Consider the following 16,771-nt stretch of genomic DNA (forward strand, 5'->3'; position numbering starts at 1 on the left):
GGAGTGTTTTTGTCAAAGCCTTATTGACCATTGTATCATAACTTGTGTTGGCAAATATGCCTTCGCCAGACAACTGGCTCTGTTGTTTCTAAAGGTCACCTGAGACACTTTAATGAGCAGGCTTTGTTCGATGATCTAGCATTAGTAAAACAGCACAGAATAAATATCCTTGAGGTTGTGGATGTTAGGTCTTACTTCCAAATTAAATTTATAAACAACCATACTCCCCTGAAGACAATAAAAATTGGAAATTACCTTGGTCCCTCATTTTGTCTGAGCCTGAATATCAATCAAAAACACCAATACAGGTCATTCAGAAATAAATGTTGTCAGGTATAAAGGTTTATCAGGTGCTCACCACCAGCATCACCACACCTCTGCTCTTAAGTCAATTCCATTGTTGGTTTTGTCAAAACTAAATCTAATATATTAATGCAACCCTTCTACAAAATACTTTGTCAAAGCGGTGTTTGTATTTGATGATGGTACCAGTTTGACCCTGTAACGGATTAATTTGAGTTTTATTATTTGCTATAAAAACTTTCCCAAAATGTTCAACTAAGGTTCTACCATTGCGGGTGTGTGATGTTATTGGACAATTATTGAGCATAATAGTCAGTCACTGTGAGAAACATCTTAATTTGGTTACCATGACCTCTTGACCTCAGCATTGACAAAACTAAACTAAGCACCATGTAACTCACCTTGTACACTTGACCGTAGGTTCCATTGCCTACCACCTCCACCAGCTCAAAGATACCAGCGGGATCCTGCAGAAAATGAGGTCAAGAAAAAGAACACATCAATGGACTTCATCAATACAGCTAAACAAAGTTGAAATGAAACAATGTGTACTGTACTCCATAGTTGCGGCTCATGTTGCACAATTCCGTTGTTCCCGAGGGTGACTAAGGAAGTGGGGTTGCAAATCTGGATGACATTATCATTTACATGCACTACTCATGGCCCCTAAGGTTTCTTCGTTTCCTATCTGACATTTCTGTGACTATAAAGCAGCTAAATGCATAACAACGCACATCTACACCTAAGACAACAGTTTATAACAACTTATTTAAATAAGTTTATTTGTTTCTGTGTCAACGTTAACAAAAATGCCTTGTGGTGTAATTGTTTGTAAAGCATCCAGAGTGTCGACAATTCAAAATTTCCTTGAAAGAATGTTGCGCGTTCAAACCGTAAAGTTGCGTTAGACAAGTGACACTGCTGACAACAACATTTAAAGATAGTCTTTCAAGACGTTTATCAAGTTGACAATATGAGCCTTCTCAAACATTAAATACAACCCGGTATATACTGCAGTAGCCAACTTAAACAATGTTTACAATCACAAAAACAGCGACAACAAATTAACGTTGTGTTTAACAACATAAACTCTTAAAAGTTGTGTCTTGTCTTACTCTCAGTGCAGCAAGATCTATGCTGTCCAAACTTCGAGTGGTGTTTTCTTTCGACATTGCTGCCAATGATGTTGTAAAGGCGTTGATATCTGTGTTTAAGTCATGGACGGTCTCGCTCGCTCTCTCTTCGTCAAACTAACGGACTTCTCTGGACTCCATACTGAAGTTGTGCTGACAGGATCAAGCTAACAAGGCAAGTGCACCACTTCCCAAAGTACCCTTCACAATAATGCACAACAGGAACTACTATAAATTTGAGAAAGTGATTATTACATTCATGAATATTTGTTTTACGTTTTACTTTAGTTATCAAACACTATAAATATTTTGTTTTTAATAACGTATGTTTTCCAAATCTTTTACTCTTTGGTACCTCACTGACCTTTCAGTTGTCTTTATAATAGTGACATCCGCCTGCCTCACCTCACGCTACGCCATACGTCTTCTAACTTGATCTGTTGCTCCTAAACAGTTTTCTGCTTCCTTCTTGTCATACAGCGCCAAGAAAAACGGAACAAAACCTCGGTCAACAGATCTCAACTGAAAGGAAAAACCTTGATGTCCCCCCCAAATAATACTGATGAATTGATATATTCATGTTCAATCCTGGGAACAAAAGCTCTGCCACTGTATCATATTACAATATTCTTATGTAAATAAAAATCAGGACAATCAGCACGTCAACAATATTTACTAATTAAGGACCACATAAAAAACCTGCAGTCAAGTTCCCAAAATAGGTGATCAATTATGGGACATTGTAATTTTCTAGGAATGATATTGAAGTTATCATTTCAAAATGTGAACATTGACAGAGATTTATCGACAGTGTTGCTTTTCTATATTTAACTGTTTCTGAAGGTTGTTGTGAGAGACCATTACTACACCATAGGCGATAACTGGTTTCCTCCCACATTCCAAAACCATGCATGGTTGGTTAAGGGTCTAAATTGTCCTTAGGTGTAATTGTGGGTGTGAATGCTTGTTTGTCTATGTGTGTCCTGCAATTGGCTGGCGACCAGTTCAGGGTGTGCCCCGGCGCCAGCCCAAAGTCAGCTAGGATAGGCTCGAGTGCGCCCGCGACACTTGTGAGGAGAAGCGCTTCCAAAAATGAATGAATAGTAATAGATGCAATAAAATATAGATTATACATGACTGATGCAAAAGAGTCTTATGACTTAGTCGGTGAGTCATGGTAAAATAAGATCTTTTATGAGGTGCACAATTTGCATGTGAGTGTTTCTACAGTATGTGTCTGTGTTGGGAAGAATACAGGATCATGGCCAAAAGTGTGTGTGTGTGTTGTGTGTGTGTTAAAGTGAAGAATGCGCTCTCTGTGGTCTCACACAGTAGCCCTGTTCACACCCGGGTCAGCTGCCTACACACACATGCACGCACAGGCACGCATCTTTTGCGGCAAATTAATCTAAACGACACTCCATTCTTTACATCTATCAAACAACATTCCAGTGAGTGACTGTTATTCGTCGCATTTTCCAAGTTAGACATTACTTTGACTTTTTTTTTTTCTATATGGTGGAACATGCTTTGACCAAACAACAAATGATCAACTGAATCTCGACATTTATAAAACAATTCCCGGGAATTTATATCATATATGACTGTGGGGTTTTGAACAAAAGTCCATTTATGATCATTTTATAATTAATCCCTATGAAGCAAAAAATGCAATGAATTAACCCCTTATTCGTGACACAAAACACAAAAACACCAAATTGGTAAATTGTTGGCAAATAACAGCAGAGTTCCAATGAGTTCAGAAAATGGGTAAATCTGCGCTCAACGAATTGCAATTTTGTCTGAGCCCTGTGTCTCTTCATGTTTCCATTAGCTGGACAAATATTTACAATATAATTAATAATTATTATTTTCATGTTGGCATCCTGGTATTTCTTAATATATGTATTTACATGTATATTTATTTTTAATTCATGCATTATGTTCAGGCCTGAGCATCTGCCATTCTGCTTTTCTTTTGCTAGAGCATTTCATTCGATTAAATGTTAAAATGTTATACAACCATCCATTTTCGACCGCACCTTATTGCCGTTACAGGTTAGCAGGAACCTCTCAAAACTGATTTTGAGCAACAGGCAGGGTAGACCAAGGAAAGGGTGACAACTATTCACAGCGCTCGTTTGAACAAAAAAAAACATTCAAACTCGCAGCTATGGACAATGAAGTGTTTTAATTAACCTTATGTGCATGATTTTGGAAAGTGGGAGGAAATCTTAGTACCCCAAAATAAAATCCAGCACACTGGGAAATGCGCTAGCCACTGATGATCTACTCAACTGCCAATGTTGAAACAATTGTTTTGAAAATATTATTTGGAGAATAAGAGGGAGCGAAAACAAACTCCAGCCGAATTGGCCACTACAGGTTAATTAAAGGCCATATCATAGAAATGTGTCTTTAAACATGTCTAAAATGTTTTTGCTGAGGTAGCAGTTCTAATATCCATTGGTAGGGTATTCCAAAGCTCTGGATTCCGAATAGAAAATGCTCTAGACCCTGCGAACATTTTATTGTCCCTCGGTGTCACAAAAAGACTAGCGTTTTGCGAACGAAGGTTACGAGACGGAACATAAGGAACAACTAGGTCGACGAGATATGAAGGCGATAAGCCATGCAATGATTTATAGATTAATAGAAGAACCTTGAAGTGGACCGGGAGCCAATGTAAATTGGCTAATATTGGGGTAATGTGATCACATTTTCTAACTGTAAACTGTAACAGTCAAACATTTAGCCAATACTACTATGTCATAGTGGCTCTTAGCGTTATCATCATTCTTTCTCTTTTCAACATTAATAGAGGACAGACAGTAGTGTCATCTTAGTGCAACAATTGAAATCTTGAAGTCAAGACAGTTGGAGTGGGGTTCGGGCATAGTCGGTCAGTTTGGACAGGCAACAAGGTCGGCAACCGCAAACAAGCAAGATGACAGGCACAAGGACATACACGACGAATTGCGGGGCTAAAATTTTGGACATCCAATTATGTAACAGTCCAATAAAGCTCTATATCACAAAGGGGGCAAAGCAATTCTGCAACACTGCAAAACGACATTATATAAGCTTCATCATATAGCTTACAGAGAAGGGTGTATTGGGTCTAGTTTATAAAAGTTTGTAAAAACAAATTTGGAGCAAAAACTGCACACTTTTGTAAAAAAAAAAGCACTATCTCATTGGGTATTTTAAAAAAAGTCAAATCAAGCAAAATATGAAAATACAATACATTGCAATATATGGCTTCATGATTTTCTCCATGGTTGCTCAGAATTACGAGCTGGTCATTTGATTCGACTCAACTACAATCTATTTTCCACTCACCACTAGAGGACGATCTTGAGTCAATATCAAAGTGCCTCTGGTGTCCTCATCAGACCCATTCATTAAAATATAGCATATAAGCGGCGTCTTATAATAAGTTGCCAAACTTTGACATACTTTTAAGATGATTTTCCTTCATTTTATACCATTTCTAATTGGATATACTGTGCATGATATTGACATCATGTTTCACACACTGCTATACTAACAAGTGTACGGTAATAAGTGGTTAAATGATACGAATATTCTTAAACATGGTCATTTGAAAAAAACGTGTCTTTTGAGCATGTATTGTTTTTGTCATACTCATACTCGTGTCCCTGAAAACTGTGGTCCAGCCTGTCAAGTGTTGGGAAAGTTCATTTTCTACATGAACTAGTTCAAAGTTCAGTTTGCAACTTTTAAAATGTTCTAGTTCAGTTCATAATTGAACATTTATGAATTAAGTTCATCATTCCAAAAATGAAAAGTTCAAAGTTCTTTTCTTCCAATCGTTTGGGTACAATACTGCTTGTCAATATGGAGTCACTTCCTCTTTAAGAAACTCACTGACATTTTCAGTGACTATGATTTATTTTGTCATTTTGTATTTTGTCAGTCTTCAAAAGAGGCTGAAACAGTGGATAGGTAACAATTACTTGCGCCTTGCAAATTTTTGTCATATTTTACTGTGGTTGGATGTTGTCTAGCCAAACATGTCACTCAGTAAAATATCAATTGAGCAAAATATTTTCAGAAATTTGAAAATTGTTTGAAAGATCTGCAGTATACTCACAAACTGATTCGTGTTATGTAAAAAATTCCACCATTAAATTTAATATTTAGGGAAATATCAAAGGCACCCACCGGTGATATCGACTGTGGCACTAAGTTCAATTGAAGTCCATCACCTTATTGAAAAAAAAGGAGTGGCTCCAAATATAACTTCTCCTCCACTTTGATTTTTTTTTTTTTTTTATGTAGTCAATGTCTTTCCCTATTTTATTATGTTTCAGGTCGATGTGCTTGAATGTTCTGTGTTCATTCACGTCTTGCCATGCAATGATCCTGTGCTGACATCCATGGAAGAAAAGCCATTTGACACTAATTACAATTCCTGACAAGCTGTAATTGGGAAAAGGGATTTGCATAGTATGAATTTAAATCCAAGGAGGCGGTCATCCAGCTCTTGTACCTAGCACCACTGCAGGCAGGAGCATTATTGTTGGGTCTTCCAAATGATGAATGAGAGAGAAAGTGAGCAGAACATATCAAATATGCAGTTGAAGAGGACGATGATGCTTAAGCATTGTGCAGAGAACTGGAATAAGCGTTACAATAGTCATTCAAAATATATAAAACAACTCATGATTTTTATTTTTCTTTAAATTATTCCAACCAGTATATTCAAAGAATATTCAACACAATTTTTGTAAATCAAAAGACAACCACTAGACTTTATATTGCCATTGGATATAACATCCATCCAACTAAATGATAATTATTGTATCAAATAATCTCAAATATCCAGAATTCATTGGTTCTATTCTGTAAAGACGATGACAGAATTTTTGCATAAATTCAAAACAGGTTCTCTGCTTAAATAACACGGTAATAATGAGAATAATCTGTTTTATTTCTTAAAGCTCACAAAGGACAATGTCATGTGCCCGTGCTATTGGACACACAGCCGGCAACTTCCCTCAGCCACGCCTCTTTCATCACCGTAATGACTGTCATCTGCTCCCACCTGTTACCTCGTGTATTTGAGCCCTACCCGTGTGTTTCTCCCTGTCGGTGTCTACTGTTACTTCTCGAATGTTTCTGCTCCCGTTGTTCCTGTCCTGCTCGTCCATCCCCCCGCCCCCGGTCTCGTGTGGAGGCTCACGGTCAGAACCTGTTCCTGTATCTGTTTCTGTTCCGAGTGGACTTCCGTTTTCCTGCCCTCTGTCCGTGAATCTCTGTCCAGCCTGTGTCTTTATTCACCTACTCCCCTTCCTTTCAATAAATCCTGGTCCAAACTGCATTTGGTCGCCCTGCTCCATTTATTCCTGACAAACAATGCTGTGGCACTCCTTGTTGACTGTGAGTGATCCTTCTTGAAAGTTAAACAAAATGACATAGAACAGAAATTGTAGGGGAAAAAAAGTCACTCCTGTCAAGATAGTATATGTGTACATTATTGAAGCTGTACAGAGATTATTGTAACAAACCAACATTTAAAACTAAGACAGGTAAAACTCACCAGTTATAGAAGGAAAAAACTGTCAACAAAGCCAAACAAAACAAATAATAAAATGTATAACTTTTAGGAGAACCAGACCTTTTCTTCCCCTGTCACCCTATCAGTTAAACACCACCATTCTCCCATGTTTAAAGAAGCTGCAAAAAATGATGTCATTTAATCTACCTATTTTTTTAAATCTTTTTTGTTTATACACTATATATATATCTATGTATATATCCAAACGGGTGATCATGCAAATAGAAAAAGCCATGTCCTTCGCGCCTGCAGATTAAGGGTAAAGGTTTTCCAGTTCATCGCTTCACATGAAACAACAAAAAATTATTTCATTTGTTTGAACGAAAGAATCTACGGATAACATCGCTTCACAAGTTCAACCAGCTGAACACTGAAGTGGCTTCTCTTTTACATTGCTACCCTCTTTCCCCAACAAATAAATAATCTGGATGAAGTTTAAATTCATGTGTACCACCTGACTGGCTTTACAGTAGTAGCCATCATACATCCACTTTCTATGTTGTTCAGGCTGTTCTGGATGGAGCCTGTTCCAGCTGGTTTCAGGCAAAAGGGTTACAATCTGGATTGGACACTATGGCAAGGATTTTTCTTCAATTATCCTAACTTTTATTTTTTAGAATATAGGAGGCAACCAGTTTACCTGAAGAAAACCCGTGTATGTACACAGAGAACATGTAAACTGCAAAGGAAGGCAAAAGTCAAACCCCCCGACCGTTGAACCATGAGGTGTCCATGCTAATCAGTCGGTCACTGCTGTAGCCATCATTTGCCTCTTCATTTCTTAATTTTCTTTAATTGATGAAATGAATCAATTTTCATCAATCAGTCTTCCGTAGAAGTACACGGTATGATCTGATAGCCAGTGTGACACATTTATGCATTGATTAGAATGGAATGGTGTCCCGAGGTTGTTGAGATCCTTCATCTTATGACCTGACCATGTGGGACATTGATTTTGAAAGATCAAGCAAACATCCCAAGTTGTTAAGGTTCTAAAAAATATCAGATGTCCAGACCAACAAATTTTTTTTTGACCCAAAGTCCAACACTGTAAAGGAGTATTCGGTCTACCAAGTCAAAATATATTGAGAATAGTGTTAAATATAAAAACGGTGGTATTTGGGTTGTGTATGAATTATAACAGCCGCTCATTAAAAGAAAAGTATTATGACTTGAGTCCTGTCATTTTATTTTTCTCTTTTCAGTGCGGCCCTAATACAACCCCATGGCTGGTGGTGTTTAAATATGCTGAATCTTTCTCAAGGACATTTACTATTCAAAACATCAACAGATCCACCATGTCCATGCTGCACATTTTCAGTGGCATATCTACCTGTATTGGAAGCCTTTTAAATCCAACTCAGCAGTTTATATCAGTCTGTAATTCAGTGCTTGGGGCAATACAAATATACAATCAGTTTAATCAATCAGTCCGTGTTGGTCTGTAAGCAATCCAGATCTTGTCCGGTCCATGCGTTTTAGAATATGTGAGCAGTTTTTGTTCACAGCATGGGCTGAAGAGGCCGTAAACTACTTTTGTAGAAGGTCCAAAAACCTTTATCCCAAGTCAGTGAGAATTTCTTTGTAATCCAGTAGTCTTTAGTCCAGCATCAGCAAAGCAATGTTTCTACCAGATATCAGAGCTTAGTTCTCTGCTGGTGAGTGGGACAAAGGTGCTGTTCAGGTGAAGATCGGGCTTCTTTCCAAGTGTGCTGCTCTGAGAAACCTAGGGGACACACAACATATCATGATAATAAGTAACTTCAAAATATAACTTTTGCTGTAATCTACTGTGCATCATTAAAGGAGAGCATTGATGCTGTGTGGTATAATGAATGGATACAATGAAAAGGGTGTATCATGTCACCTACAGTTCGATCCAGGAAACTTTTTCAAATTACATTGGCTACTTGTAGATTTTGCCTTCAAACACCACCGTGATGGATGCAACAACAAAATACCAAAGTTTAAACTTACAGTTTGGATGAAAGAAAGATTTTAGAGAGCAAAATGCTTTTGCTCAGTGAAGAAAACAATTCTCAACAAATACTGTTAATCAAATGTCAAGAACATTCTTGAGGAAGTATATCAAAAGCAAATTTTGCAATCGAGGCATTCCTTCATGATTGTACTGTTGATCAAGTCTTTAAATCAAGAAGCATACCATTGATAACAGAGCATGGGATAAAGATCTAAAAAGCCTCCAATATTCTCTCATGTTATATTAATATTCTATCATGTTAAATAAGACTCCTTATGCCAATGTAACCAAATTAAAACTGTATCAGGAAGAGAAATGAGTAGATGAGCACGAACGAGCCAAAGTATATCACAACATGCGTTTCAGGAACTGAAGGCAGCAAGTACCACTAACAAAAAGAATGTGAAGGTGGCAAAACATCTCCAGGGACAAAACCTTGAATTCCACGATGGGCTCCGCACATAGTTAGTTGTTGACAGCAAAATATTTATTGATACTATTCAACTAGGACAATGTAAAACTTTACTTTTGAATCCCTGCTAATTTGTTTATGAAACCTCAAAGTAAAGCTGATTATCTACATTTCAATCATATCATGGTTGTCCTGTTGTGAATCCATTTTGGCTGTGCATGAAGACAAAATCATAAAAACTCAATGTCATTTTCCAGTTGCAGTAGGACTGAACTGTATGTGAACATTACACAAAATCATCTACCTCAGTCTATCATAAATACAAAAACATATATAAACGTGAATGAAGTTTTATTTCTAGATTTCATTTATCCACACAGACCTCTTCTGCCCCAGTCAACTGCCCTGAACTCCTAGGGAGAAGAGAGGGGGTTTAGTTGAAATAGGTTTCAAATCTGGGGACATGCACAAAAACAAGAGCGTTAAGGGTTAAGAAATAGGATAGAACAGCTGGAGGGTAACTACCAACTGACACACAACAATCAAAGTGCCTTTTCCCCCCACCTGTCCATTTAGAATTGTCATAGGGATATTGCAGTAGACGTGGCGCCCCCCAGGGCCCAGTGTGGAAAACTGCATGGTAGACGGAGGTGGGAGGGGAGGCGACAGGGCAGGTGGCTGCGTGGGAAGATGAAACTCGTAGCTACGGCAAAAGTGCCTCATTTGGGCTGCGGTAGCCATGTGACCCCCTCCAAGAGGCAAGGTCATCTGGTTGTAGTCAGGGATCTCTGTTGCCAAGGAAACCTACAGAAGAAAAAAAAAATCATTCTTTTAACTTTTGTCATGCTGTATGACTCAAAATGGCAATTAAATTGACCCAGTGACAAGATGGTTTTGTTGGCTGTTGCATTTTAGGGAAAAAAAAATAACATAAGCGGCATATACTGTATGGAAAGTTTATAAATGCTCAAGAGTCATTTTACAATACCAAGAGGAGACATTTATTAGGAAAAAGAAACCATACAAAAAAAAAAGAAGATTAAAACCAAATATAGAACATAGTTTGAGGGGACCCAAGCAAAAAATAGTTTGAAGTAGTTTAATTGTACAGCTGACCTGATGATGTCCATGCCGATTCTCACTTGGAGGCACCAGGGATGCTGAGGTGGTTGTCATGGCAATGGTAGAGACAGACGTTTGTAGATCTCCAAAGAGCCCCTGCTCTCCCGAGTCCATCACCTGTTACCATGGATCATTTTTAACAGATGATTTCAAGATGAGACAAAGATCTGATTCAGTAATCAATGAGTGTTTACTTTTCAATCAAGAGACCATCAGCTTGAAAGAATGCACATCTGTTAAATGGCTTTAAATAAAGGTCAACAGTGTATTTTTTTCACTTTAAACTCGGTCGCGTGAAATGCAGACGATTAAAGTGTACTTACGGTAGCTAAAGAGTATTGTTTGCAATGTGCACTTGTCACAGTCATTATGATGTTTCAAGGGGAAATTCAATTCACACAGAGGTCCTCCACAGTAGTCAAGGTGCAGACAAGCAAACACTCTTCAACAACGCTGAAGTACATAGTTGTCATTTCTTTCTTTTGCTTGCCGCTTCTTTTCATGAATAGTATTTATTCTTTCTTGTGTATTAACATATTGATTAGAGGCAAATCCATCTCATTGATTGATTGCTGCTTGTTGGCAAAAAGGAGTTGTACTATAATCATCAGGGGTGCTAATAATTGGGGAACACATGATTTAATATCAAAGGATTGTTTCTTAGTGTGGGCTTTATTGCAATTGAATTGGACGTTGGATTTCCCTCTTTTTTTTTTTCTTTCATCCTACATTGAGATAAAAATTGAATTATTAGAAACGACAGAACACATCTGAACCAGTGGTGCCAGTAATTACAGAGGGCGGTGTACCTGCTTTTACAAATTGCTTGCATTGGTCAGGGTTATTTAGATAAGGGAATGACACAACAATTTGTCACTCCTAAAAAGTGGATTCTTAGGAAAAAAAAAAGTTAGAAAACACCACATTGAAGTCATATGAGTGCAGTTTTATGGTACTTTGCTGTCTGTTATACTGTTCTTTGTTTGGTTCTAGTGTTATTAGGGATGGAATGTTTTTTTAATTTTTGGTTCTAGTCTTATTAGGGATGGAATGTTTATTTTTTTTTGCCCTCCCACAAAGGAGCAAGAAAACACATTTTTCTTAGCAGACGATATGGTACCAATTTTACACAGTAATTCATGCATTATATTAGCAATAGTTAAATTATTTTATGGATCATCTGTTTGTTTTTTATGTTTGAACCCAAGGGGAGCCAAAGAGCATAGTCTACATTGTAACGCTTGTTTAATTCATTTATTAAAAAAAAAAATGGCTGATTACAGTTGGCGGCCCTAGTACACTTAGCAAAAATGCTTATATTCTTTATCTTTGGTTGAAATGACCTAATTATTCCACATTTTATTTACAATTTTAAGGTCAATTCTGTAGGTTGTTATTTTTCTCTGTTTCTTTCTTTCCACATTTTCTCAGTTTCAAAACATTTTGTTAGTGTACTACGGGGAGCTGGAATAGATGAATGGCATTTCCATTTATTTCCTTCCATCCATTATCTGAAGCGCTTATCCTCACAAGGTTCGTGAGTGTGCTGGACCCTATCCCAGCTGAGTGCTCGGCGGGGTGCACAATGAACTGGTCGCCAGCCAATCGCGGGGCATACGTACATAAACAACCATTCATTTAACTGAGGAGAAATGAGTTGAGATATGAGTGTTTTCTATATCCTAAGTATACTGCATAATTCAATATGTATATTTTCATTTAGTTGTGTGGAGGACATTTCCAATGCGTAATATGCCACTTGGCTCAAAAAAGGTGAGTCAACACTATAGCGGAAAAAGTCTAGTTAGTGAATATTAAAAAGTAAAAACTGTATCCATCCATCTTCTATACTGCTTGTCCCCACGGGGGTCACGGACGTGCTGGAGCCTGTCCCAGCAGTCATCGGGTAGTAGGCGGGGGACACCCTGAACTAGTTGCCAGCCAATTCGCAGGGCGCACAGAGACGAACAAGCAATCGCATTCGCACCTAGGGGCAATTTGGAGCGCTCTATCGGCCTAGCAAGCATGTTTTCAGGATGTGGGATAAAAGCGGAGAAATGCTGTACGGGCACGGGGAGAACAAGCAAACTCCACACAGGGAGGGCCGGAGGTGGAATCGAACCCGCACCCTCCTAACTGTGAGGTGGACGTGCTAACCAGTCCCCACCAAGTTTTAACTTACGCAAATGTAGTGTGGTTAGATTACAAAACACATTCATTTGGCTAAAATACCTTCGAGATTTGTTGTACTGTAGAGCAGCGGTCCCCAACCTTTTTTGCGCCACGGACCGGTTACGTGTCAGAAATATTTTCACGGACTGGCCTTTAAAGTCCGGGGGGTGAATACGACGAAATAAAATGATACGACTGGCATAACAATAAATATAAAGCACATAAAAATAATACTCACCATTACATTGAATTAGTGGGAGCTCTGAGCTTGTTTGAGGACTACTGTAGTTTTTTATAGTTTTCTTTGTAGACGCTACATTTATTTATATACCGGTACCAAATGACCCACGGACCGGTACTGGTCCGTGGCCCGGTTGTTGGGCACCTCTGCAATAGAGAACTATTTATTTGACTGGCTATTTACCTGACGTCGGGACAAAGTCTCTCTTCGTTTAGCAGGCATCTCGTAGACCACCTGTTTCCAAAACTTGGATGACAGTTCATTGCTTTTGGGACCTCTCCATTTGATGATGGATAAAACCTGATGAGCCATAGCAATATTTTACTCTTATACTTTTGATTGACAAATAATAACATATTTTGCTCTGTTCACTGTTTTATGATTACCTTGATTGTATGTTTAAGTGCTTCCACCTCTTGGTAGTTGATCACGCTCTTCAGATCTGCACATTCTATCATGATTACCTAAGCACATAAAAAGACTCATGTTGAAAATTTGACAAGCAGTAACAACTTTGAATAGGACTAAAAATGTGTATTGATGTCTTTGACCCATTTTAATTCAATCCTTTCGCAGCAAAATGGTCTGAGACTGCTTGGTTTCTTCCCATGAATCGCGGTATCTGTGTGTTGTCTGCATTATTGATTCCATCCATCCATCCATCCATCCATCCATCCATCCATCCATCCATCCATCCATCCATCCATCCATCCATCCATCCATCCATCCATTTTCTGTACCACTTTGTCCCCACGGGGGTCGCGGGCATGCTGGAGCCTATCCCAGCCGTCATCGGGCAGTTGTTAGGGGACACCCTGAACTGGTTTCCAGCCAATCGCAGGGCACACAGAGACGAACAACCATCCACACTCACACCTAGGGGCAATTTGGAGTGCTCAATCGGTCTACCAAGCATGTTTTGGGGATGTGGGAGAAAACCGGAGTGCCCGAAGAAAACCCACACGGGCACGGACATGCAAACTCCACATCAAACCAGCACCCTCCTAACTGTGAGGCGGGCGTGCTAACCAGTGCGCCACCGAGCCGCCCGCATTATTGATTCAGGTTTTGTAAATAAAAGTACAAAACTGAATAAATATGTTCCTTAAATCTATGAATTATAGAGGGGCTTCAAATGCTTAAATTCCTAAGTTTTATCTGTGTCCCAGGTGGGATTGTGTTTGACCTTGGAGGGTCCAGTGTACAGTACAGAATTGTGTTTAAAAAATAAAAAATGGTGTAAAGCGGTGACTAGTGTCTCAAGCTGTTGGTTTACCTTGATTTCCCCAGTTACCAGCATGGAATGGAGGCGTGTTTCTATCTGAAAGATGCTCCAACCTCTCTTGGCCACAAACTCTGGTGTCAAAACAATGATCAACCGTCTGCTCTGCAGCACACTACGAGCGAGGTCCTCAATGTATGCTGAGAGAGAGGAACAGAGTATGCGATATGCGGTATTCAATTGCTAGCTGCATGTGTAAAAAAAAAAAAAAAAAATACACTTGAGTTGAGATTTTGATATTGATGTCGCTGCGCATATATGTGTTCCTTCCAAACAACTCAAAATGGGTTGAAACTGTTCCCACACTAGTTTGCCAGTGGTGCTGTGAAACATTCAGGCACTCAAATTTCCAATTTACAGCCTTTATTCATGTCTTTTTTGGACAGCGTGACTTGAGCTCAAATCAATTTATAGAGAATCATTAGTGACCCCTCCCTGCATCACACAACTTAACAATTTCTAATTGTGTGTATTCTGAGCGCTCTTTTGTGCGAGGCAAACTCAAAATTGCTTTGTGTCTTTAACCAATATTTTCAATCTCTATATACTGATTAGACTGGAGGTTGGCTGACTCCTGACTTCGATTAGTTCTTGGCGGAGTCATTAGCCTTGGGGTTCCACATATTTTTTCTACCCTACACTGTGAATGGTTTTCGAATAAAAACATGGAACCGTATAATTGTTTGTGTGATATCGTCTTAAGTATTCTGTTGTGACCGAGATGAAGGTCAGATCACATTTTATGACCAACCTATTCAGAAATTCAGACCACTCTAAATGTTTCAATCCACCTTTTATAAGATGGCAAAATCATAAAACTTTCCTTTCGCAGTTCATCTCTTGATTAATTTGATGTACTGTAACAAAGTGACATCTGCATAATTATGCTTTGACAACTGAGTGAGAGGATTTTGTTTGATGATGAGTAAAAACACCAAACGGAAAATTACTTTATAGTGTTAGCTTCAGTTAATTGGCGCATCTTTGGATGAATTGTTTGCCAGGGGATGGCTGTGGTATTTGATCTGGCAATATGTATACCGTATGCACCACACTGACACATTCAACACACTAACTGGCAAGTATAATTTGTCAATTTAGTGATGAAGTGCTGCCCCATGAGAGAAATCCCTCCCACACCCGAGCTATGCACCCAACAATTTATGAATGAAATTGTATTCAATACAGAGGGACAGAGCGAGCAGTGATTTATTTGTATTAGACCAAATGCCCCAGCCCCTGTCCTTCCAAAATCAAGAGACTTCAACCTGGGGGAAATATGTGGACGTCAAATGTGCTCTAATTTGTTCTCCTTTCTGTAATTTTGATGGAAGAATGGCAGAAACCTTTTATTAACACCTTTGTGAACACACTTGCTAACTGTAAATAAACATTACCTGTCTCCCTCAAGAACATTTACTGGTTATAAATTGAGGTGCCTTTCGAAAAATGTATTTTATTCGGGGGTGGGGTGTTTGTGACATCCATAATTGATTTTCAAAACACTAGACCCCTAGAGCTGTTCGTTAAAACAAGATTGCATGAAATGCTAAAATATTAACATTTCCAGCAAACCCACTGCAATTTCACACTCAGGAATTAATTGGCACAAATAACATGGAACATTAAGAAAATTAAGCAGGCCTGCGTTTTATTTCATGGTTTTCTTCTCCATTTCTCCAGTCACATTATTCTAAAAGGCTTTTCTACAAAAAAACATATTTACTTTCCCATCCAGTAACAGATCCAGAAATGTTTGGGTAAGGAATTTAGTTTTAAGATCACTATTATTTGATGCTTACTTAAGCACAGACACTGTGTCCAAATTCATAGGCTGTGTCCTCCATAGGCCATTTATTTATTTTTTTCCAGTTGCATAACATTGCTTCCAGTGCAATTGAAGTCACATTAATCCTGTCCAAATTGACCACGGTTTATGGGGTCCACGGAGAGAGACCCAGCCTGTTAATTGTCTTTCTAGATTTTGGAAACCAAGTGTGGGTGGCTTGCACTGGAAATGACGTCATCCATAAAGAGTAGTTTTAAAATATTTTATTCAAATTTATTAAACAATATTGCCAAATTAATCCGAATGAAAAAATCTGTGGTTTGTGGTTAAGAACTTAATGATTTAACAGTCTGTGTGGATTTTAGTGTATCCAAACATTTCTATAACTTTTCTGTCAACTTTTTCTTTTTTACTGTTTCCAAGATCTGTCCTCAAAATATCAGTTTGTAAACTTAGAACAAATAGCCACGTTACGAGCTGTACTGGCAACGACAGTGTCAGATGACACAGATAAACATTCAAGTGTATGATGAAACAATACCCAAATGACAGTCCCCAATGCAAGGAGGAAGAAATCATTTTCAGTGAAAATGCTTTGGGATCTCAAAAAGACTGTGGCACCCCCATCCCCTGTAATACTTTTTACGTGTGAGTGAGGTCAGAACATTGATGGATAGAGCAATAACAGTCACATTTCCCCCATGAGTTGTACTGAGAATGACACATAACCCCAGCATTGCCCCAGTGGTCGT

At 38.6% G+C, this 16,771-nt stretch overlaps 2 protein-coding genes across 4 annotated transcripts in view; both read right to left on the reverse strand.

The window, feature by feature from the left end:
- The window catches only part of LOC147061154 (mitogen-activated protein kinase kinase kinase kinase 4-like), a 44,675-nt gene extending 43,095 nt beyond the window's left edge, over window positions 1-1,580 (reverse strand). For both annotated transcript variants that reach the window (XM_085901158.1, XM_085901150.1), the window contains exons 1-2: window positions 1,419-1,580; window positions 705-770 (exon numbers count right to left, since the gene is read on the reverse strand). In XM_085901158.1, the coding sequence (XP_085757284.1) occupies window positions 705-770; window positions 1,419-1,475 (123 nt within the window). In that variant the 5' untranslated portion in view covers window positions 1,476-1,580. The remainder of the gene's footprint in view (window positions 1-704; window positions 771-1,418) is intronic.
- Window positions 1,581-7,134: 5,554 nt separating this feature from the next.
- The window catches only part of il1rapl2 (interleukin 1 receptor accessory protein-like 2), a 246,409-nt gene continuing 236,772 nt past the window's right edge, over window positions 7,135-16,771 (reverse strand). Inside the window, exons 13-19 of one of the 2 annotated variants that reach the window (XM_085906101.1) lie at window positions 14,225-14,370; window positions 13,335-13,412; window positions 13,132-13,248; window positions 10,530-10,652; window positions 9,978-10,217; window positions 9,796-9,826; window positions 7,135-8,746 (exon numbers count right to left, since the gene is read on the reverse strand). In XM_085906101.1, coding sequence (XP_085762227.1) covers window positions 8,658-8,746; window positions 9,796-9,826; window positions 9,978-10,217; window positions 10,530-10,652; window positions 13,132-13,248; window positions 13,335-13,412; window positions 14,225-14,370 — 824 coding nt within the window. In that variant the 3' untranslated portion in view covers window positions 7,135-8,657. The remainder of the gene's footprint in view (window positions 8,747-9,795; window positions 9,827-9,977; window positions 10,218-10,529; window positions 10,653-13,131; window positions 13,249-13,334; window positions 13,413-14,224; window positions 14,371-16,771) is intronic. The other variant, XM_085906100.1, reaches the window with a different exon arrangement.

This window comes from Syngnathus leptorhynchus, chromosome 2 (genome assembly GCF_054491065.1).
Source record: "Syngnathus leptorhynchus isolate UIUO chromosome 2, UIUO_Slep, whole genome shotgun sequence".
In the NCBI taxonomy this organism is placed as follows: domain Eukaryota; kingdom Metazoa; phylum Chordata; class Actinopteri; order Syngnathiformes; family Syngnathidae; genus Syngnathus; species Syngnathus leptorhynchus.